General features: G+C 45.2%; 1 protein-coding gene across 2 annotated transcripts in view; it reads left to right on the top strand.

The window, feature by feature from the left end:
- The window catches only part of LOC139765193 (plexin-B-like), a 487,569-nt gene that overhangs the window by 391,909 nt on the left and 72,165 nt on the right, over positions 1-23,495 (top strand). For both annotated transcript variants that reach the window (XM_071692480.1, XM_071692481.1), the window contains exon 4: positions 1,904-2,004. In XM_071692480.1, coding sequence (XP_071548581.1) covers positions 1,904-2,004 — 101 coding nt within the window. The remainder of the gene's footprint in view (positions 1-1,903; positions 2,005-23,495) is intronic.

Below are 23,495 nucleotides of genomic sequence, written 5' to 3' on the forward strand. Positions count from 1 at the left end.
GAACGAGTGTGAAGTGAAATGAAGTTAGTGTTGTCTGTTGGAATGTGATCAGTTGGGTGAAACTGATCCAGTTTAGTAAAACTGGCATAAAGTTTGGTGAAGCTGATCCAGTTTAGTAAAGCTGGCTTAAAGTTTGGTGAAACTGATGCAAAGAATGATGTAACATGCACTAAACCTGATGAAATGTGTCAGAGTATAGTGAAGCTGGAGCTTTGAGATCAAGAAAGAAACTGAAGATGAAAACTTGTCAAGAACCAGAGTGAACTAGAGAAAAGGTCTTCAGAAATTATAGTGAAACGAAACGTCACAAGACTCGCGGGGAAACTGAGAGAAGCGTTTCAGGGTTATGCTGAGAAAAATAAAATACAGAGAAACAAAAGAAACTTTTGGAAACATCAGGACAGTAAAAGCAAACGTTTCAAGGACTACAATGAAACAAGAGAAACTTGATCGTCCATGGGAAACAGAACCATCCGACAGACTACAGTGAAACAATATAATTTTCACTGTTCATGAGAGGAGAAAACATTAAATGACCGCAGTGAAAATGATACTTTGGGTGGCCGACTGCCATGCTAATCTTGAGGGAAGTGGCAGGACCTCTACTGACGAAGGTGGCCACGAAGACAAGCGAAGAAGACACCGACGGAGAGGTACGAAGACGTGATCCACGATGACGCCCAGTGTACCCTCATGGTAAACATTCCTGGGAGAGAATCACCCGCTCTGACCCCGACCTCTCGACCCGTCTGATATAAACAAGTTTTAGTCTTGTGACGGCGCTGTTGTCACGGAGGAGCCGTGACGGTGGAATTGTGATGCGGGAGCTGTGACGAAGGTAATTTAGCGGCACTGTTGTAACGGAGGAGTTGACGGTGTTGTGATGCTGTGACGATGTTGTTAGGTTGGTCGACCGGTGACCCAGCCAAACAACTTCGATTTAGCCCCAGCTCTACGGGTAGAAGACCTCCCAAGACTACGTAGCCCAGGTAAACGGTGCCGTTGTGACGGTGTTTGTTGGATTTATCTGTTGCCACGGGTGGGTAGCCTGTTGTTGTATTTCCTGTTGTTGTCGCAGTTGTTCACGGCCCGGTGTGACCTTTGTACCGTGCTTAATACATTGGAGGTGTGAGAGCCAGGTGACACTAATACGGTAGGCAACGGTTGCAGTGGCCGCTAGAACATCGAGGAGGATGCAGTGAAGTGGTTGTGATTATAGTAGAAGATAGTGAGGTTCTAGATGACTGTTATGATGTCTAGTACATGCTGTATTATCTAGTACATGATGTATTGAAATATTTATTGTATTGAAATATTTATTGACAAATACAGAGATGTGAAACACTCAAAGAGCATCTTACACTCTGTAAAGTGACGGTGTTCTTCGTCCTGTTATGAAGCGAGGTGCTTCCCTTCGACGTTATCACAAAAAATGTATCAATATCTCTGTTTATCCTTATAATTCTATTGCTAACTCTGTAGTTTGGGTGATGGAGATACAACCTTTGAACACCACCCAGACGCAAGCCATGCCCCCGTGTGTCACAGTGAAATATGAACTTCCAAACTTTTAAACTCCAGCCAGAACTTATACGTTCCACCCGCATCATAAACGATCCTGTTGGATTATGGCAAACGAAGGAACATTCAGAACCTGACTGTCGGTCGTAATGAAAGGAAAGGTTTCCTCCATAACTCCTGCTTCTAACGAGTTTTCATGATTTATTACATAATACGCCTACTATATTTCATGCAGTTAGGTAATTATAACAGCATGACAGGCTGGTTAACTAATTTGTTTCTCTGTAATAATAGACAAACGAATCTATTCCCCACTGTAATGATAGACCAGCTATTTTTAACTTTTCATTACTAACTGTTTTTTCTCTCCCTCCTGCCGCAGGCGTCGAAGGTGAAGGTGGAGAGCTGCTCCTCATACACCAACTGCTCCTCCTGCCTCACCGCCCGGGACCCCTACTGTGGCTGGTGCTCTCTGGAGAAAAGGTCAGTAGTGAAAGTCGCCTTCGTCATGAAGGTCCTCAAGAAGGACAGTATGAAAGAAGGAGTGCGGGTTGCGGTCTGATGGTGATGGGCGCCTTCGTCAGGAAGGTCCTCAGGAGGGCTAGTAGGACGTGGGGTTTGGTCTGGTGAAGAGACGGGGCGCAGGAGACACAGAAGAGAGAAGAAGGGGGCTGAGAGGGGCTGGTGACGGAGGGATGTAGCTGTGTGCTGCTTCTGTGGATATACGAGTTTGGATGTGGATATATGGGTATGTATGTGGATATATGAGTGTGGATGTGGATATATGGGTATGGATGTTGATATATGAGTGTGGATGTGGATATATGAGTGTAGATGTGGATATATGAGTGTGGGCGTGGTTATATGAGTGTAGGTGTGGATATATGAGTGTGGGTGTGGTTATATGAGTGTAGATGTGGATATATAAGTGTGGATGTGGATATATGAGTGTAGATGTGGATATATGAGTGTGGGTGTGGTTATATGGGTGTGAATATGTAAGGCAGCAGACCAGTACATTTGTTTGTTGTTATTTTTCACCTTTTTTATCAGCTTTTGTGTGTTTTTTATGTGTTTGCTTGCTTTTTTTTTTTTTTTTTTTTTTTTTTTTTTGACTGTTTACGATAAGACCTCCTGAGGGAGCTGTTGCCACGGGAAACACCGTTCAAATGGTTTGTCAAGTTTTCGTCGTCACCAAAGATGATCCAGTACAGTGATAACTCAAATGGACGGATTTGTAAATCATTACAGTATAGATTTTGTCCCGAGAAAGACGTATGTCTTCGGGAATTTTTTTTTTAAGTTATAAAGTTTTTTCATGAAAAAACTCGATTATTTTTAGGGGAGGCTTTTTGTATATACAAACTAAAAGTGTTTTTCCATTCGTATTGGAAGATATGTTTTCGAAAACGGAATCAGTTTTGTTATTGGCTTTTACTCTGAGAGTTTCTCAGAGGGTAATCAAGTGGAAGCTACTGTGATTACGTACACATTGAAGGCCACATGTACAGTAGTATGTACTTACATGGCATCACATATGAGAAGTTTCATACACACATATATATGCAGACAAAAATAGGAGGATATGATGTAAATTAGACTTCGAATATCCATTCCTAGAAGCATACGAAAATAAACTGTTTCCACACACACACACACACACACACACACACACACACACACACACACACACACACACACACACACACACACACACACATACATACACACACACACACACACACACACGCACGCACGCACGCACGCACACAGGTCAAGAGTGTCTAGTGATTGTAATATCAACGTGAAAGCAATGTATACAAGCGCTGACGGATTAGTGGTAGTAAATGGTATAGTGCTGGAATTAGGGATCGTATTAGGTGAAATGCGCCTGATAGTGTTGGAGTTGTGGAAACAAAGCTCTTTAAAGAGTTAATACCTCACCTGCTCTGCTCAGAGGAGTAAATGATAGGAAGGAGGGAAAGAGAAGGTAGAGATAAAAGGGGTTAGGTTAGGTTAGGTTAGGTTAGCTTAGGTTAGATTAGGTTAGGTTAGGTTAGGTTAGGTTAGGTCTCTTGATAAAACAGTCTGAATTTTCAGGAAGTAGGTAAAGATAGCCCACTCAGACGGTACATATTGGGAAGTGTACATATTGTTATTGTTATTATATAACCCCCCAGAGAATAGTCACGATTCAGAACAAATATATAACGATAACAATGATAGAACAGTCAGGATGGCACATGACGCTGTAAAACATTCATGGTAAAGTAATGCTAAGGGACAATCTTATATCGCTGACTGAACACAACTTCACATTCTTTTCAGATATCTAACATTCATCACCTGGTAACCCCTGGTAGGTGTCTGGAATTAGAATATTGATCCATAAAGAGAATACAAGTCATATGAACCAAACACATCATCCATTACAGTCGTGACGTATTGAAGGGACTCCTTGGTCTTTATATTTGTTTCTCCCTCAAAACTCGAAAAGAAAACAATTCTATAATACAAAAACAACTCATTACTTTAGAATTTAAGAGATTTTGATTTTATTTCATTTCATTGGACAAGGATGGTTTGCCGGGTATGTCATGTTATCGATAGCCAACTACTCCCAGAGGTCACTTCTCTCTCAAGTCACCAGGGAACTGTTCCCAGCCAGGTTCACCTTGTTCTATCCTCGTCTTGTTACTGTAGTTACCTTCACCTCACCTTACTCCTATCACACCAACATACTTCATCCTCATCTCTTCCCATCCTTCACTCATCTCTTCCCATCCTTCACAAGACGTAACTCATCCCTCTCTCTCTTCCTACCTTGTTACAAGTTATAACCCCTCCTTCATCCTTCTCTCCTTACCTTATCACTAGACCTAACTCGTCCTCCTCCTCCTCCTCTTCTCTCGGTGCCTGTTCTATATCCTCAGCTCTATTCTCACTGAGAAGATTACCCACAATGACATGGTATTAGAGCAGGAAAAATAATGGGACTGGAATAAACTCGTTTCCCTGAAGTCTGTTCCAGCCTTTTGCCCTTCTTATCACCAGTTCTTACGATTACAAGATAAGCTGGATCATGCCTTCCACTCGGATGCCAATCTTATTCATTCATCTGTCTGTCTGTCTATCCATCTCCCTCTCTGTCTATCTATCTATATATCCATCTATCTCCCTGTATATCAGTCTATCTGTCTGTCTTTCCGTCTATATTTTTCCATTTATCTGTCTCTCTATACATTACATACATACATACATATGTGTATATGTATGTCTGGTTGGCTATTTACTCCATTCCTAGCTCTATGTTGTTCCTCATGAACATACAGCCTGTGAACAACACACACACACACACACACACACATACACACACACACACACACACACACACACACACACACACACACACACACACACACAGTGTGCTGGAGTATAAGGGAAGAAAGATGGTTAGAATATTTTCACACTCCTAACTCGGCTCTCGTAGCCTAACATATTCCTTGTATCCAGTTTCAAAAGCCGTGTATAATATGTACTATACGGTTGTCCTCCTATATCGCACATAAATCAAGAAACTTGGAATATATTTTACAGTCCAAGAACGTTAGTGTACTTCACATATCCTTCAAAAGAGGCAGGTTACATATCGGCAAATGATTCCGACAGGTTGTAAGATTTAAGGGAATATGATAATATGATTTAAGATGATCGTGTCACTTATACATATAGAGTACGTGCGTATATCTGCGCGAACCCAAGGCAGGCAGATTGTGCATTAAATAAATCGAGAAGATTAGCATACGTCCCTTACGACATGAAGAAGTACACCATATATATCCTATATTTCCACACCGAAAGCATATCTGTCACATATACCTCGAGAGCGACACCATACGACTCAGAGGTATACTTCAAGACGGTGGGGAGGTAGGGCATTTGAGAGCGTACATTTCGAGCAAGGCTGCGTATGATGGCTGCGACGACAGCTCCAAGGGGGCTGGTGATGGGAGTCGACAGGGGCTGAGGGAGACGCAGAGATGATGTTATTCGTCTATCGAGAGAGAGAGAGAGAGAGAGAGAGAGAGAGAGAGAGAGAGAGAGAGAGAGAGAGAGAGAGAGAGAGATGATGGTGGTGATGTCAACTTGCGTACATCAACATTTGTCGTAGACGCTCAGGGCGTCTCAGGGGAGGACTAGAGGGACCTTAACTAGTTTAGGGACCATTTACGGACCCTGTAAAGCCCAGAGGCATTACGGAGCATCTTAGGGAGGTCCAGTGTCTTGTATAAGGTAGGAATCATCCAGCGACTCATCAGAACTCACGTGACTCAGGCGATAATTGCAAGAGGTTGAGCGTCGACCGAACACGTTCGTCCGAAGGTCCTCTAGCTCTCTAGGACCATTGGAAGCCGCATGTGATCCTCGGGGACTCGCAGGAAGGTCCGCGGAATCAATATGACCTTGCAGGGACCCGGGAGGAGCCCATACAGAGGAGGGAGGGAGGCACCATAGGAACCTCCTGGGGTGTTCCTCATTGTCCCTCCGACCTCACGTAGCCAGGAAATTGGACTCGAAACGCCATGTTCGAACGGAATTGCGACCAAGTCACATTTGGTATGGTCGTGTGTGTGTGTGTGTGTGTGTGTGTGTGTGTGTGTGTGTGTCTGTCTGTCATTATGAGACAAGAAGTTGTCTTCTACTTTTATTTCGATTCTCGTTAAGGTATTGGAAGCTGGGAAGAAAACACTCCTCTGCTTGTCAATGTATTCTTGTCCTAAAAGAATCAGTATTCATAGGGAAGGCAAAAAAAAAAACCTATGTAAATTGATCATCTATAATGGATGGACAATTTGGAAAATTCGTTTAGGCTAATGATGTTATCCACACAGGCCGCTGGTGAGGTAAGTTTTATGTGACGACCTGATGTGAGCATAGGACGAGGCTACAGCATATAAACTCTCCAACACCACTGTAGAGAGGTCATTCTCCCGGTTAGGGGTTACATGTGTCACTCTTCCGCTGAGAATGTTATTAAAATATTCAAAATTAGCAGCAGTTGTGGAAAGGTTCAGAGCTCCATAACCTGATCATACCTGAATGAATATTAGTATTTTGTGGGGTAATATGATTTGGTCATGGCGGATGAGGGAGATATGGTCGGGTTAGCGATGATGGTTACGCCTGTAATGATGGGGTTCAGGTGTTTACAGATTACAAACATTCTTCACAGCTTTTACCAGTCACCATCCCTGGCCATCATCACTATAACCACTCGCTCACCACCACCCACGCCTCACTTCACAATCCTTGCTTATTGATGCTGCTGCTGCTGCCACCCACGCCTGCTGCTGCTGCCACCCACGCCTCCCATCACTACCCACGCCTGCTGCCGCTGCCACCCACGGCCGCTATCAAGGGCTGGAGCTGAGGTCACTAATGATGACGATAATCCTCGGTAATTTAAGAAAAAAAAGTGCGAGAGGAAAGACAGAAAAAATGGGAAGGGAGAAGAGGGAGGAATGGGGGTAGAACAGGGGTGGAATGGGGTATGGTGAAGAAGTGACTGTATCCAGGATCCTCCATCACCAGATCTTATAATAACTTACTTGAAAAAGATTTGGTTATTGACCAACACGAGATACCCTCCCCCTCATTACCTCCCAGCCAGCACCTCCTCCTCGCCCCATACCTTGTTCCTGCTGCAACCTCTGTTGCCTCGCTGCAGGTGTTCCCTCCCCATCCTCCCCCTCCCACCTCATTAGGATGCACGGCGGGGGGTGCACGCGACCATTCCACTTGTCTCGGGTACATTTGATAGGTAGGGTAATTATTGGCGTTGTCCTTAAACCCCGCCTTACCCCCACCTCCATAGTTGGTTTATGCACGCTATATGGCATGGCTGTGCATTATATATATATATATATATATATATATATATATATATATATATATATATATATATATATATATATATATATATATATGCGTGTGTGTGTGTGTGTGTAGCAATTAGCGTTCCTGACCGTGACGCATTCACAGGCCGCCCAGGGTCGAATGCATACGTTCGAATGTTCGTTGCGGCAGTCGGTCCACACTTAACCCAGCTGTTCATCCAACCCTAGGGGGTTGGTCGATAAAATGGTTACTCGGCTCAGGTTAGGGTATATATATATATATATATATATATATATATATATATATATATATATATATATATATATATCGTTGATGGGAAGGCCTTGATTAGGGCCTCAGCTGCCCGTGCCGTCTTGGCTAACATTAATAAAGGATATATATATATATATATATATGGGTATTTCTTTTACCATCGTGGCTCACACCTGTATAGAGACGTTGCTGTCTGACCTGAGGTGTTCCAGTATTGACGTGAGCTTCTCTCTCCCCCTGAAGACGTGCTTCACCAGGACCTGGTAGTTTGCTCCCTTCATAACCCCTCAACGTAGTGTCTCGTCTGTTTACCTTTCCTCTCTCTCTTTCTGGACGGGTTTCATATTGATCGTTTCCCTCTATATTCCGTTCCTTTCACAGTTTCTAAGTTTTCCCTTCGTTTTCATTTTGATAATGTTCTTCCTTGCCACTATCTTCATCATCTTTCCATATTCTCTTCTTTCTGAAAATATTCCAGTCTTCATTTCCATATTGTTTATCAGGCGTTCTATTCCTTGTCTGTTCTCTTTCCAGCGTTTGTTTGTTCTTTGTTTCTGTTAGCTTTCTATCCAGTATTTGTCGTTTTCTTTGTTCCTTTCCTGTTATATGGTCTTCCTCTTACATGATTTTCCTCTCGTGCGATCGTCTCCCTCCTGCCTTCCTCCTCTCACGATCCTTCTATCCCACTGTTCTCCTTTTCCATGATCTCTCTTTCACATGATCCTCCCCTCCCATGATATTCCTCTCCCTGTAGCCACTGGATCTTTCTCCAGCCTTCCTGTCAGGTCATGCGAGCCATACAGGCGTGACTATAGTCTAGTGGTATAAGGAGTCCCACAGTGGTAGGTTGGGGGCCCCACAGTGGCAGCTTGGGGGCCCCGTAGTGGCAGGTTGGGGGCCCCACAGTGGCAGGTTGAGGGGCCCTATTGTGGCAGGTTGAAGGCCCCACAGTGGCAGGTTGGGGGCCCCCACAGAGGCAGGTTGGGGGCCCTATTGTGGCAGGTTGAAGGCCCCACAGTGGCAGGTTGAGGGGCCCGTTATAGGAGATGTAAGACACCATCTTGGTGCTGGTGGTAGATGTAGGGTCTCCTGGTAATAGGTTTGGTATTTTATTGGTTCAAGTAGCAAGCTGAAGGCCGCCACATATCATGAGCTCTCTTAGAAGACGGGATATAGTATGGAAGGACAAGTCTTATGTCTCTCTGAAATAAGAGCGAGGAAATCACTTCATAGATCATATTTCAAACTGGTACGATGATTAAAAGCCAGACTCGTGGGCACATATGATGATAACCTTGTCATCATTATCCAGGATTCCTTTAGTAAGAGTGAGTTATCCTGAGTTATCTTGATAGACCGCGCCACTATAGCCAGGACCACAAAGAGCGTCAGTCTGGTTAGTAGGTAAAGGTTGTCAACACATTTGAACGTCATTAATAGTAAGACTGTTACAAGTTACGCTCGTAGCAGCAGCAGCCAGGGAACGTGTGAGTGAACGGTCGACAGAATGAGTGGTGAAAACTTTGGTAGTGGGTTCAGTCAACATACTTATTTAAGTAAAACTTGGAAAGGTAGTAACAAAATCGTTAGTAAGGGAATCAGATGAGTATCTCATCCCAACCCCAAACGAACTCGTGGTAAAGTGGGCTATTTCTGAGTGTAACATATGTTATCACGTAAGACGAGAGACATAGAAATGACGTGACACATTTTATGCTCAGCAGTCAACATGATGAATGTGTTGCTCCGTTACTGCAAGATGCAGCGCATGATCATTATATCATGATTACCTTCACTTCACATCTGTTCTTCACAATCCTCCTCATCATGTTGTCCCTATGAACCAGGTTTCCTATTTTTAAATTTTGATTTCAATAGATAGTTTATGTATTGTGGCCGCTACTGCTGCTGGTGTAGATTGCCGTACTACTGTCTTCATTTTCTTGATATTTACTTTGCCACATGGCTGACTTTTTGTTTGTTTCTGCTACTTCTGTTTTCAGCTGCTTCCCTTGTACTGATTGTGTGACCACTTCTGCTGGCTTGGTATTGTGTTCGTCTGTTCCTGCTTCTTCTTGTTTCTTCTACGCTGATTGGATTGTTTTTCCTGGTGTTGTAATAAGTGCACGTCGGGATCAGCTACTTCTGTTGTCGCTCTGCTGAGTGTCTTCCTGCTCTTTGCTGGTGTTGTGGTAGATGTTCGTCCGCTGTTGCTGCTGCTGCTGCTGCTGTGTTGGTCCTACTTTGCATCCACCACAGCACTTTAACTTTTCTGCTCAGCTAACTTGATTGTACTACTACTGTTACCAATGTTGTCGCCATTAAACTTATGCTTCTGCTATTACAATTGCTCCCGCTGATACTACTACTTCTACTACTACTATTACTACTACTACTACTACTACTACTACTACTACTACTACTACTACTACTACTACTACTACTATTACTACTACTACTATTACTACTACTACTACTACTACGACTGTGTTGAAAGGAAAAACTTGTATTACTGCTAGCATTGTTGTGTTACCTGAATTACTGCAGCTGTTAACAACACCTGTGCTCTCTCTCTCTCTCTCTCTCTCTCTCTCTCTCTCTCTCTCTCTCTCTCTCTCTCTCTCTCTCTCTCTCTCTCTCTCTCTTTCTCTCTTTCTCTCTCTCTCTCTCTCTCTCTCTCTCTCTCTCTCTCTCTCTCTCTCTCTCTCTCTCTCTCTCTCTCTCTCTCGACCCTTCCAACCACCCTCGTCGGCCTGCTCCTCCTGCTGTGGGTCTCACCCTCCACCAAACCCCGGAGGATGGAGGGAGGGAGGCGGTGGTCAGCGAGGGAGCCTTATTATTTAGTAGCTCCAGGGGGCCAAGAGCACCCTCTCTCCCTACCTCCCTCCCTCCCTCCTCAGGACAATGGTTGGCCCGCCTCCTCCCCACTGCCTGAGTTGCTTAGGTGACCCTCCCACACACACACACACACACACACACACACACACACACACACACACACACTCTCTCTCTCTCTCTCTCTCTCTCTCTCTCTCTCTCTCTCTCTCTCTCTCTCTCTCTCTCTCTCTCTCTCTCTCTCTCTCTCTCTCTCTCTCTCTCACACACACACACACACACAAACTCTTGTTTAAACAGCATCATCCCCTCTGCATAATTTCCATGCATTCCTGAAGGATCAAGTGTACTGGTATCCTATCCCCACGTGTTCACCTCCACTATATTAATACAAGGTATTGTTTATGAGTCGTTGTTTGATTGAGTACTTATGTCTGGCATTACTTCATGTATTGAACTTTAAAACTCTTCTTATCTCTATGCTATTCAGCGTTCCTCCTGTATGATTTTATGCCGAGAAACGTATTTCAACCATTAGTATTTCCATTGGACTGTGTGTCGACGCTTCCTGTTCTGCATTCCTAACTTTGGTGAGGAGGGGGAGAGGAACTTGCTCCAGTAAACTGACTGTTGCATATCTTAGTTAGTGGCCAACTCGGGTTGACGCAATGTATTCCAAGTCAGCGGCGATAAAAGTCTTTTAATGTGTTAGCATAAATTGTTGACTTGGCCAGGAGGAGGAGGAGGAGGAGGTATGGAAGAGGGATAATGGTAGGAGGATGAGGAAGGGAATGAGGAATAGCACCAATGTAGGACGTGACAAGGAAAGGAAGATGAGAGAGGTTTAGTAAGAAGGACAACGAAGTAGAGGATGGGAAATGAGAATATGGAATGGTGCGGAGGAGGAGGAGGAGAAGGGAGATGAGGGGATGAGTGATGGCGCTAGTAGGAGACTTTGATATGAGTAGACGATGCAAAGTTCGAGGATCAAAGATGTCAAGAAAGTCAGCAAAAAGAGGAAGAAAGTATCATGTTACCTTCAGGCAGCTCCCGTCCAACGTACCTTACCTTCAGGCTGGTCCTCTCCACCCTACTTCACCTTCAGGCTGGTCCTCTCCACCTTACTTCACCTTCAGGCTGGTCCTCTCCACCCTACTTCACCTTCAGGCTGGTCCTCTCCACCCTACTTCACCTTCAGGCTGGTCCTCTCCACCCTACTTCACCTTCAGGCTGGTCCTCTCCACCCTACTTCACCTTCAGGCTGGTCCTCTCCACCCTACTTCACCTTCAGGCAGGTCATCTCCACCCTACATCAGTTTCGGGCGGGTCTCATTCAACCTACCTCACCCTTCGGCAGGTCCAGCCCTAGTTAAAGCACATTCCGGCAGCTCCCGCCCTAGTTACCCCACCTTCAGACAGCTCCCGCCGCGCCGCCCTGCAGTTGCCTAGACCCTCTAGCTGATCACTGTCGCCCATATTTCCTTTGTCATCAAATGCTGCCAGCGAGGGGCGGGGGGTTGACTGGACGGCGGGGGTGTTACCTCCCCTCCTAGAGGAGGGGAAGCGAGAGGGGAGGGGGAGGGGGGGAAGGGAAGCCTCCTCCCCTCGCTGGAACACAGGGAAATTGTTCCGGACTCCACACAATTGAAAGGCCATGGGTGACCAGGAGGGGGGAAATGATGGGGAGGGGATGAAGATTACTGGGGAGAGAAAGGGAGGAAGATGGTCGTGTGGGGAGGGGAGGTAGAGGAGGAAGGTTGTCGAGTAGGGGGAGCATTTAGGGGGGAGGGGTGTGGGAGAGAGGAAAACGGAGGGGTGTGGGAGAGAATGGAGGGAGAAGGGTGAGGGAGAGAGTAGAAGGGGAGAGATGCGAGAGAGGGAAGAACCAACAAGAGAAAGGAAGAGAGACAGGAGAGAGGGAGGCGAATGGCAGGGTAATGGACCAGCACGATAAATGAAAGGGGTGCAACCAGTTCGAATAAGAGGTTGAATGTCGAGGGGAGGCTATGGGAAGGGAGGGAAACGAGGGACACATGGAGGGTAGGGACAAGAGCAGAAGGTGGACTTGGAAAAGGAATAGACATTGACAGGGATGGAGGGGACATGGGCAGGGAAAAGATGACATGGGCAAGGGAGGAAGGGACATGGGAAGGAAGGGACATGGACAGGGAGGAGGGGACATGGGTAGGGAAGGAAGGAATAGGGACAGGGAGGAGGGAACGGGTAGAGGAGGAGGAGGACGCAGGAAGGGTACCAAGGTAGGGTTAGGCAGTCCCATAGGGAGGGAGAGGCAGCGTGTGGGGTGAGGAACCAGGGAGGAGAGGACACAGAAGGTGAGAGTAGTACTGGGCAGGAAGTGTGGGAGGAAACGAGACGGGAAAGCGCGGAAATAGACGTGAGGGAGGTTGTCCTCTGCGCTCTCGATGCTGATGATTTGCCGGCAACAGCAGCAGCAGCAGCCAGGCATACACGAAGAACCATTAACAGGAAAATGATCTTGTCGGTGACTCCCGTGTTCAGCGATAATGCCAAGAAACACCACTGGCGCGGCGACACACACACACACACACACACACACACACACACACACACACACACACACACACACACGGGCCTCTGTAGTCTAGTGGTTAGCGTTACTGAATGTGAGTCATGGGCCAGCCTGGTGTCGGACCTGCATGCGTTCGAATCCTGGGCGTGGCAGTCGGCCTACACCCAACCTGCCCTCGGGGCTGGTCGATAGATAGGCACCTGGCTTAGGTTGGTGTGTGTGTGTATGTGTGTGTGTGTGTGTGTGTGTGTGTGTGTGTGTGTGTGTGTGTGTGATTGTACAGGAGCAAAGACATGGTATATGTATACAATGATAAGAGAACGGGCAAAGTGTGTAAAACTCTCACACCGTAACACACACACACACACATGACGAGACCTCAAGACGAGGATGTCGAACCCACGCTTTCCGGAGTCACTGTAAACACAAGCCAGTTTTACGAGTGGATTGTGTAACGTTGTGTGGCCGTCAGGGTAACCAGCGCCGGATACTTTGTTATTCTTGCTAAAACAGTTTGTTAAACATCATGGATTTGTTGTTCCACTTGGATGACTTGTTGATTTTTGTTTATCAGATCAGGTGGACGAGTAAGAAAGATAAATAGTAGATGGAGAGAAAAGACAGAAGGAGGAATTAGCCAGTAGGAGCAGAGGAAGGTAGCTCTCGGTACATACATATACACGTCAGGTGCAGGAACTGGCCTGAGTCAGAAATATTCAACCGTACGTTTGATAATCCTGACAAAACACTGTCAACTGAATCACACATGGAGGACACAGCGGAAGCTGAATGTCGACGAGAGGAAGTAAGGATGAAGTGGTGGAGCGAGGCTGAACTTATCATCGTAGTAAATCAAATTAATTCTTGTACGTATCTTCCTCCCGTCCAAGTTTATGAGATTCTTCTCACCATGATCATAGAAGGTTTTTTCCGGTTTTATTATTCTCCATTCTGTCTATTCTCTACTCCTTCCTTCCTTCCTTCCTTCCTTTCTCTCTCTCTTTGTCGTATGACTTTTTTTTCCTTCTCAGCCATTATGTTTGCTTGATACCTTTTGGACCTGAGACACTCTACTTTTCTCTTCAGTATGCCTGGAATGGGAATAATGATCTTGTTTTTGGAGAACTTACTCGTAATTGTGAAAAATATGACGTATTTTCGTCAGCATTTCTGTTTTAATATACGGGAAAACACTTCACTGTTAGAGGACGAGGAGTGTGAAGCCAATCCCTTAATAAAAGTTCTGAATAGAAATGGAAACAAATGATTACAACGTGTTAAGACCTGGCGAATGAGGTGTCTCAAAACACTATAGACATGAGGAGGGGAAGAAACAGACATTACCACGAACCATCCTAAAGTGATCACATGATGTAGGGGTTTGTTAGGTACTACGTGGCTGAGCAAGGAAAAGTAGGTCACGTTTTCAAAACACACTGGAAAAGTTGATAAGTCGGATTGCTGTAGACTCGACTCTGTCAGGTATATATTATAAACCTGAAGCATCTCCGATGTGAGAGCAGTACTCTTTACAGAGACGGATGTATCCTGTGTTTAATCAGAGCACATTTTCAAAAGGAATGACTCTACGGCATCTGAAGAGGATGCCCAGTTTGCTAGAGGCAGGCTTCGCTATTCATGTATTGTGGCGTTTCCAAGAAAGGTTAGAGATTACGATGGTACCAGGTATGTTTATTGTGTAGATCAGTGGATGCGAAGCGGAGAGGAGTTTTAGGAAAGGAAATAGGAAGAAGCTGAGTTTTAGTGGCATTCGACTAGGTTACGTTTGTCGAAGTGGGGAAAACTTGTCTAGATGTGAGTTTATAAAGATAATTATGATGAAGAGAAATGTAGATCGAACCAGAGAAGATGGTGTACACTAGAAAGAAGTGGACGAGTCGTCAGCATATGTGTTATTTGTTGAAGAAAGAAAATTTTGATAAGAAGAAGGAAGAGCGTCGAAGACTAGACAGAACTGTGTGGGACACCGCTGTTGGTAGGGCGAGATATGTTGATCCTTCAAGTGTTCCCGGTATAGGTCGGCTGGAGAGGAAGTTAGATATGAGAGGACAGAGTGAGGGAATAGAGGCAAAGGAAGGGAGTTTGGAGATGAGACTCCGGTACCATACCCCGTCAAAATCTTTCGATACGTAGAGGGTTACATGGGATTCCCCGATCTCTCCAGGAGGATATAACTAGACATTAGTAACATAGAGCAAGATGTAACTAGTGACTGTCGCCATACAGGTGATCAGAGAGAAGATTTGAGATTTAAGATGAGATGAGGAAACGAAAGAAGTCACTCCATGAGTCAGTAGGTGGAAAGGTTAAAACGGCGACCCTTCTCTTTGGAAAAACATGTGTTTTTCCAAGAAGGAAAAAATTTATCTTTCAAAAGAAACGAAATAGTAGAACAAGCACAAGCACAACTTTAGAAGAACATCACTTGAAAATACGAGACAATGCCCATCAAGTCCATATACCTTCCTTGTGTCGAGAGAAAAATGCATTCTGGGCTATAGGAAAAGAGATTACGGGGAGGGGTGTTGGAATAGTAAGAGGCGCGTCAGGTGCTCAGGGAATATTAGAGTCATCCAGAGTGGAGTTAGAGAAGTAGAGAGAACCAAAACGAGTTACTGTGTCAGGTGGGGAGACAGCTATAGTCTAGATATATTCCAGGCTCTTCACACACTTGCCAAAGCCATGGTGCTCTCCAGGGCCACAGCAATATCGAAATCCCCCTCATGTTGAGGATATACGAGGCAATATACCCCGGCGTAGTATGACCCTCAGGTATATTATCAGGCAAGTTACAGAGGTTTGAGGAGGGGGAGAACTGGAGGCAGAGAGACTGTTCCTCGGGTATATTGCACGATAAGGAGACTCCATAGCCAAGTTAAAGAGGAAAGTTGCAAGAAGGAAGTTAAGATGGGGACACGGACGACCGGGTGACTCAACCGTGGCTTGAGTCTCCTGGTGACTCAACCAAGGCCTGAGTCTTCTAGTGACTCAGCCACGGCCTGAGTCTCCTGGTGACTCAAACACTGCCTGAGTCTCCTTTGGCCCAATTCCGTCCGTGTACCACGAACAAGGATTCCTGCCACATGTGGGCACCTGCTATAGGACAACGATGCCTACAGATGACCCTGTGTGTCACGTCAAAGGTGCAGTGTCTTGTGCATTAGGATGTGTGTTAGGATGACAGTCGCTGTTAGGAAAATCCTCACTAAAGTAACGGGTTTCAACTGCAGCCAGGAATCACAGGTGATGTGAGCGCTGGATGTGAAGATCTGCAGTGTTGATATATCAAAACATGCAGGAACTGAGCGAATGCTTCAGGGAACATGGATGATGATGTTCATGATTATTATGATGATGATATCATTATCATAATGATGATGTTAATTATGATGAGGTAATGATAACAATAAAGTCCTCCATTTCCCACGTAGCGAGGTAGCGTCATAGACGAAAATCGGCCTCATTTCCTCACGACCATATATTATCTGTCATGTATAATGCTCCGCAACCAGAGCCCCCTACCCACAGCCAAGCCCCACAAACATTTCCTTGATTTCGTCTGGCCACTCCACGTGCCCAGGTTCAGCCCTCTGAGAGCGCATCTTCCCATGCACATGTCGCTCCAATTCACTGTATCCTATGCCCGCCTCACACCCTCCTGCATGGTAAGACCCGGATAACTCTAAGCCTATTCACTCCGTCCTTCCATCTCCAATTTGGCCGGAGCTCTCCTCTGACACCTGTATCGTCTTATACTTTACTCATCCTCTCCTTGTCAAGAGCATTTCAGCACAACCTGTTCAGGTGTCTCAGGTGATGATCTTACACTATCATTCCTCACACGATCAACCCTCCTCACAACACTCGTCCTCAACCTTCCTCACAACACTCGTCCTCACAACCCTCCTCATAACACGTCCTCAAGCATTTGATTTCCAGCACATCCTCCTCCCTCCTCCTTTCTTACGTATCTAGGGCCCACGAGTCACACACACACACACACACACACACACACACACACACACACACACACACACCATAATACCTAACTAATAAAACATTTCTAGCTGTATTCTAAAGTACCTACAACAGCTTAAGTGAAATAAGAAACTCTGTCAAGTGTGCGTGTGTGAAGGCATACTGCTTCGTCCAAGTCTTGATATATTATAATTGTATGTTAATGAGGTTATCAAAACAAGACAGTTTTACATTCAGATGGGATTCAAATGACAAACCAATTTTTAATGGGATGAAGCCCAGAGAGCCCATGTAAATTAGAGATTATTTTTTCAGAGAAACATGTTTATATGTAATGTCCAGAGGGAAGGTACACTCGAGTTTATCATTCCTATGATGTTTTAGGGAAGCTGAGACGTGTTATATTGCCACAGATGAAGCGTATGACAACTGTACCGAGTTGTACTGTACTGTATGATAACTGTCCAGACTTGCAGTGAACGATAACTGTCCAGACTTACAGTGAACGATAACTGTCCAGACTTACAGTGAACGATAACTGTCCAGACTTACAGTGAACTAACCAAAACAGGCAAAGAAGGAATAGGGTTTTGTATGAGGCCCTTTGGCAACAGTAACGTTGGCGCGCATGCGCACATCACACTCATAAACAAACACGACGTTGCTTCGCGTTTTATTACCAAGATGATATGAAGAAAAGTCTCTTTATTAGTGAGACACACGAGATTGGTATTAATAAAAGTGTTATTATTAATACTGAGAGAAGATACTAATATATAAATGCCAATTGAACTGGAAGGAGTTACTGATGTACAAGGTCTTGCATTAGCGAGAAAAGATACTGAGATTGAAAATGCCTTTTCTTAGTAAGAAAAACTCATAGATAGAACTAAGTTTTATCAGTTAACGCCCAAAACGACTTCACAGATCAGTTCAAATAGACTGTAAGCAACAACTGGTCCCTCTGATATTGTTTATGATAGCAGTAGAGATCAAGTACAGAGGAGAAATGCCTTGAAACTTTACATCTGGGGAGACACAAATGAAGTTAGTCACAGACCTTAAGCTCAATGATTGTCAAGTCTTATTCTACACTTTCGTAAAGTCTTACTTTCACCTACTGTCCAGGTCTCCATGTGTACACAGATCTAGGAAGACTATATTGTTGCTTTTTGTTGTCTTTCCTGAGAGACAGGCCAGGTCTTGCCTAGCGCGTGATACTCACACAATGACGAACTGCTCACGATGCCAACACGTCCTATTTTCTTTTCGTAGTCTCTTGAACGTATCGCACGCCTAGAATAAGATATGAGCGCTGTACGCTGTACGAGAGTTTTAACCAGACTACCGGCAGCAGGCCGGAGTGGTGGCTGCCTGACGTTCAGCTGACCTTTTGAAAGTATCAAAAGTCAAGGAAACTTTTTTTTCTACTGAAAATTTCTGGGAAGGCAACGCCCTCAAGACGTGCCCTAGGGGATCTTGAGGATACTGCAGGTCGACCTAAACCTGGTGGAGGAGTTAGAGGGGGACACACTAACAGAAGGACAGATTCCACGCCCATTATGGTGTTGAAGTATCAGCTGTACTTCAGCAGGCCTCAGGACGAAAGGCAAATGTATATTTGCGAGGAAGCCTCGTGTGAATGGTACTTAACGCAGGAAAATTCCTCCTGGGTCGAGGGTAATGTAAGGCCCTTCTGATAATCTGGCCTTGATCCCCGAGGCACTAGAACCTGTCTTGTCTGCAGGAGGAAGAAGGTCTTATTTCCCCTCCCGGAGTGGCCCTGAGCACACCCAAGCACCTACTTTGCCCTCGTCGCAGCGATAGTTTTAAGGGCCCCAGATCCCCAGGATGGAAAAGTTCTGATAATGGCGGCTAATTACGAAAAGAGTGGGCTGCTTAAGCCCAGTTTTATCTATATTGTTCACGAAAGTTTTAATAATATGATTTTAAGAGCGTCCAGAATGATCCGAGGATAAGATGGTCACATCAAGGTACAGAACTAGCGGGAACCAGGATTACAATCCTCTGGGGACCTTTCATGCGATTATGTGAAGACAACCGGAGCGAGACGAGGCCGCTCGTTTAATGTTTCCCACAGCAGTAATGAGAGGTCGAAGATCAGGGTTTTAATTAACAAATGTTGCTGGTCTCTGGTGATGATCGTTCCAACAGGTCAGCCAACCAGCTGCTTCAACCTTCGTGGATGATAAAATATTACGTCTCAAAAAAAAATCTAATTTTTTTTCAACGAGTTAAAACATAAATCGGTCGTTTGGCTTCCCAGTTTAGAAGCTCAAGTACACACGTGTGACGTTATTAACCCACCAGATGAAGGACCCACCAACCCACCAGTAGAAGGAACCACCATCCCACCCTGCTCAGCGGACCCACCATCCCATTGGCTAAAGGGACCCTTCAACGTGCTATCTAATGGGGAACATCCCCCCCCCCTCCATACCGCAAGTGGAAGGACCCGTCTTCGCAAGAGCTAACAGACCCTTCAGCTCACCTGCTAACGAACCCACTAACTTATGGACCCACCAACCCACCAGTAAAAGAACCCCACATTTCACTAGCTAACGGACGTTTCAGCCCACCAGTTAAAGTGCCCACCGAACCCCCGGACCCACCAATTGCCCCCTACCGTAAAGTGTTACCTAACCTTCCTCACCTGCAAGATATTGCACCATTTTTCAGGGAGTGAGGAGGTGGAGGCTCTGCACCCTTAAGTCCTCCCTTGCTTATGGTGCATGATGACGGTCCTCCTTGCAGCTCTAGTGTCCTCCGTCCTCTTATTTATTCGCCTCCCCGAATTTCCTTGAGTGTTTGAGCAGTTTTTCCACCATTTCTGCCACACGGTAATTCTGGAACACAAAAGATCGAGACGAAACTCAAGCTCGTCCGTCGCAACGCCCAGAGACCCCGCTTCGCCACAACCCACAACAACAACTACAGGAAGAACAACAACATCTCCCTGAAGAGCCCAGTTTTTTCTCCCCGTCCCACTGAACCAAACTACAACAAGTGGTGATCCTGCAAAGTTATGTGAGGGTTTCGTGTCACGTCTTGCAGCGCAGGAACCTGCTAAAGTTATAGTGAGTCCAGCCTCAGTGTCCTCCTTGCTTGCTTGCTTGCTGCTGCAGAAGACCAACGCAAGTTTGCTGCTCTTAACTTCGTCAAACTGCTCACTTCCCAAAGAGCCACAAAGTTGCAAAATATGCGGCTCCGCGCCTTGTGGTTAGTGATGGTGCCGGTGCCTCTTCCTTCCTCCGGCTGCAGCTTCCAGCAGCTGGAACACTCCTGCTGGAGCTCTTTCAGCAGGTGATACGAGAGTGAAGTGGGGGAAGTGGCAGTGAACTGGGTAAAGTGGTTGTGGCAGTGAAGTGGGATCAATGGTAGTGCCAGTAAAGTGAGGTCATTGGTAGGGACAGTGAATGGGAACAATGTGGTGACAGTGATAAGGGGCACTGTAATTGCAGTGAACTGAAGGGGATAACACTGGCAATGACTGAAGTGCAGAAAGTATTGGTGATAGCAGTGGAGATGGTGGTAATAACAGTGAACTGGGGCACTGATAGTATCAGTGAAGTGGAGGAAAAGAGTATTAGGTGCCTCAGTTTCCTAGAGACACATTGGCAACAACAGTGCTTTGGATACCTGGAATTCTCTGCATGCTTGGATCTGACAGTGACAGTATCATGGGTGGGGCAGTATGAGCTGGTCCCATAGAAAAAAGCAGATTCTCACATTTGGGGGAAGAAGCGATAGCGAGGTCGAGTATAATGGTTCGTCTTGTTGAAGATTTCATTTCATTGAGTTTGTTTATAAGCATTCCTGATCAGCTAGGTTGTTTGTACACCAGATGGCTACATCCACAAGTAGTCTCATGGATCAGGTCTCAGAGAAAACAGTTTGCTTGGAGACTGTTCTGCGGGGATATAGACAGACAGACTCTTCCAACGAACCTCCACCGAATTATCAACAATAGTTGGAGTGAGGGGGGAGCTGCTGGTCAAAAAGCAATCTCCCACTGTGGGACATAAGACTCATGCACCAGTGTTACCCCTGGATTGTTACACGTTAGGAAATTTATCACGACAGAGATTGTGTCGTAAACTTTGTGACAGACTCGACCAAATCCAGTTCCCCTCTGGCTACGGATGATGAGTCCCCGCCCAGGATTACAGGCATGTCGCTTACATCAGGTCAAAGTTCAACTTCTGTATTTAGCTCGAGCGAATGGATACCCGTAGCCAGGCAGGGGTACCTGTACTGTGGCAGGGGCCGTGGTCTCGGCCTGAGCTGGACGGGGCGGCGGCATGGTGTCTTCCTGACCTGCACGGTGTAAAGCAAGGAGGAGGTGGCTGGTATTAGCCAGGCATCGCCAACGTTTACGAGGTGCGCGGTGCACACCAGGGCATACAGGATGAGGAAGACGTCGTGCTCCACCCTCCTCCACCTCATCCTCCTTCTCTCATTTATCTCCTCGTCTTCCTTTCCCCTCCTCGTCTTCATCTTCCAGTCTTTTCTCTTCCTGTTTTGTTGATAGATATTGTCTGTGATATGACACATAAACAATGTTCTTTGATTTGTAACAGAAAGTTTGTTACGTCTTATGATAGTGTCCCTAACGACCTGTTTCTTTAGGAGATATACCTTAACATCATCATACAGTGCTGGATCGCCGTTACACATTGCTGTAATATTACATATCGCTATAATATTATACATGACTCTATGATATCGTACATCACTGTAGTACACATTAATGTATCAGTATACATAAGCGTAATGTCATTATAGATCGTTGTGATAATTATATCATACATTAATGTGATACTGTCATAAATTGCTATAATATCATTATGAATTACTGTAGTACCATTATACTTTACTATATCGTCATTATAGCGTACTGCAGTACATTACCGTAATAGCAGTATACGTTAACGTATTAACATTAAGAACGCAGTGGTGACATGATTGTAGACTCTCGTCTGTCTGTCATTTCCTCTCTCCGGAATCTTACATAATTTTTCCTCAGTCTTACAGACATTCCTGGAGTCACATTTATATGTAAAGGAAGTGTCAGTGAATTAACACAGCTGGCACGCATTGTGAGAGGAAATTATCCTTCTATTCAACATGAAATATTCTTATCCGTAAAAGGCCTTGCAAGTTCGGTATTATTCAATGAAAAATTTTAGAATGTACTTAGACCTTTCATTATGGATAAGGGTTACTGTATATTTCCGATCCTTCACTGTGAATCATGAATGGAATATACTGCACATCCTTCACTGTGAATAATGAATGGAATATATTGCACATCCTTCACTGTGAATAATGAATAGAATATATTTCAGATCCTTCATTGTGAGTCGGGATTAGAATGTATTTCTGCAGGAGCGAGGCCAGCAGAGCCACCCATTGTTTAGCCGTGTTAAAAGCTCTGTTTATTGTCATTTCCCAGCGATCCAAGTCCTGTTATTGTGGCTGTGGTAAGAGTTAAATTCATTCCCAGTCTCTGTGGCTCATTCAGACCCTCCCGCCCGCTGGCTGGCTAAGTTCAGGGAGAAAGGAGAGATGGAGGTGAGGGTGGGTGTCTTTTCGTTGGGGGCGGAGCTGTGACGTTCCCCTCACTTGATTCTTTTAATGTTTGCCTCTTTCCCCCCCCCCCCCTCTCTCTCTCTCTCTCTCTCTCTCTCTCTCTCTCTCTCTCTCTCTCTCTCTCTCTCTCTCTCTCTCTCTCTCTCTCTCTCACACAGCTTCCTCCTGCTTCCAGCAGTAGTTACCAGATTTGATAACAACTGCGAGAGCTAATTAATTTCTGGGAATAATTTGCAGGGGAGCTGACACATTGGTTTATAACATCAGCTGTTGGTTTCATAACATCAGCGGCGGTTTATAAGATCAGCTAGGGTGTACATCAGTTGATGTTGTACAACATCAGCTGGGGTTTACATGTACGAATTCCTTTCACCTGGTTCACGTAATCTTATTAGAACAGTGTAAAAATGTCGGAAATTCCTTCTATTTTCAGTATAAGATTAAGTTTTCGAGCGTTTATTATTGACGGCAGTTATTTGATGGAGTATAATTTGGAACACTGTCAGAAATATAAGTTGTGTTGGTTGTCACTGTCATTACAACCATTGTCAAGAGTCGTCTGAATTAAGGAATAATGTTAGACGTGTGTAAGAAAAAGGTTGTTAATGTCTTCTTGTGGGTGTGTTAACGTTGTATGCAAATTAGGGTTGCGTTTTTTTTTAGAATTATGATGGAATTGGGAGATATGTTGGGGGGGGGGGGGGGTCAGCAGGTTTGACTGTGGATTATTCTTTGATTCTCCTGCTGGAGGGAGATCATAACTCCTGCTTAGCCTCATAACCCACTGACGCTAATTTCCATGGCC

Source organism: Panulirus ornatus, chromosome 53 (assembly GCF_036320965.1).
Source record: "Panulirus ornatus isolate Po-2019 chromosome 53, ASM3632096v1, whole genome shotgun sequence".
Lineage (NCBI taxonomy): Eukaryota > Metazoa > Arthropoda > Malacostraca > Decapoda > Palinuridae > Panulirus > Panulirus ornatus.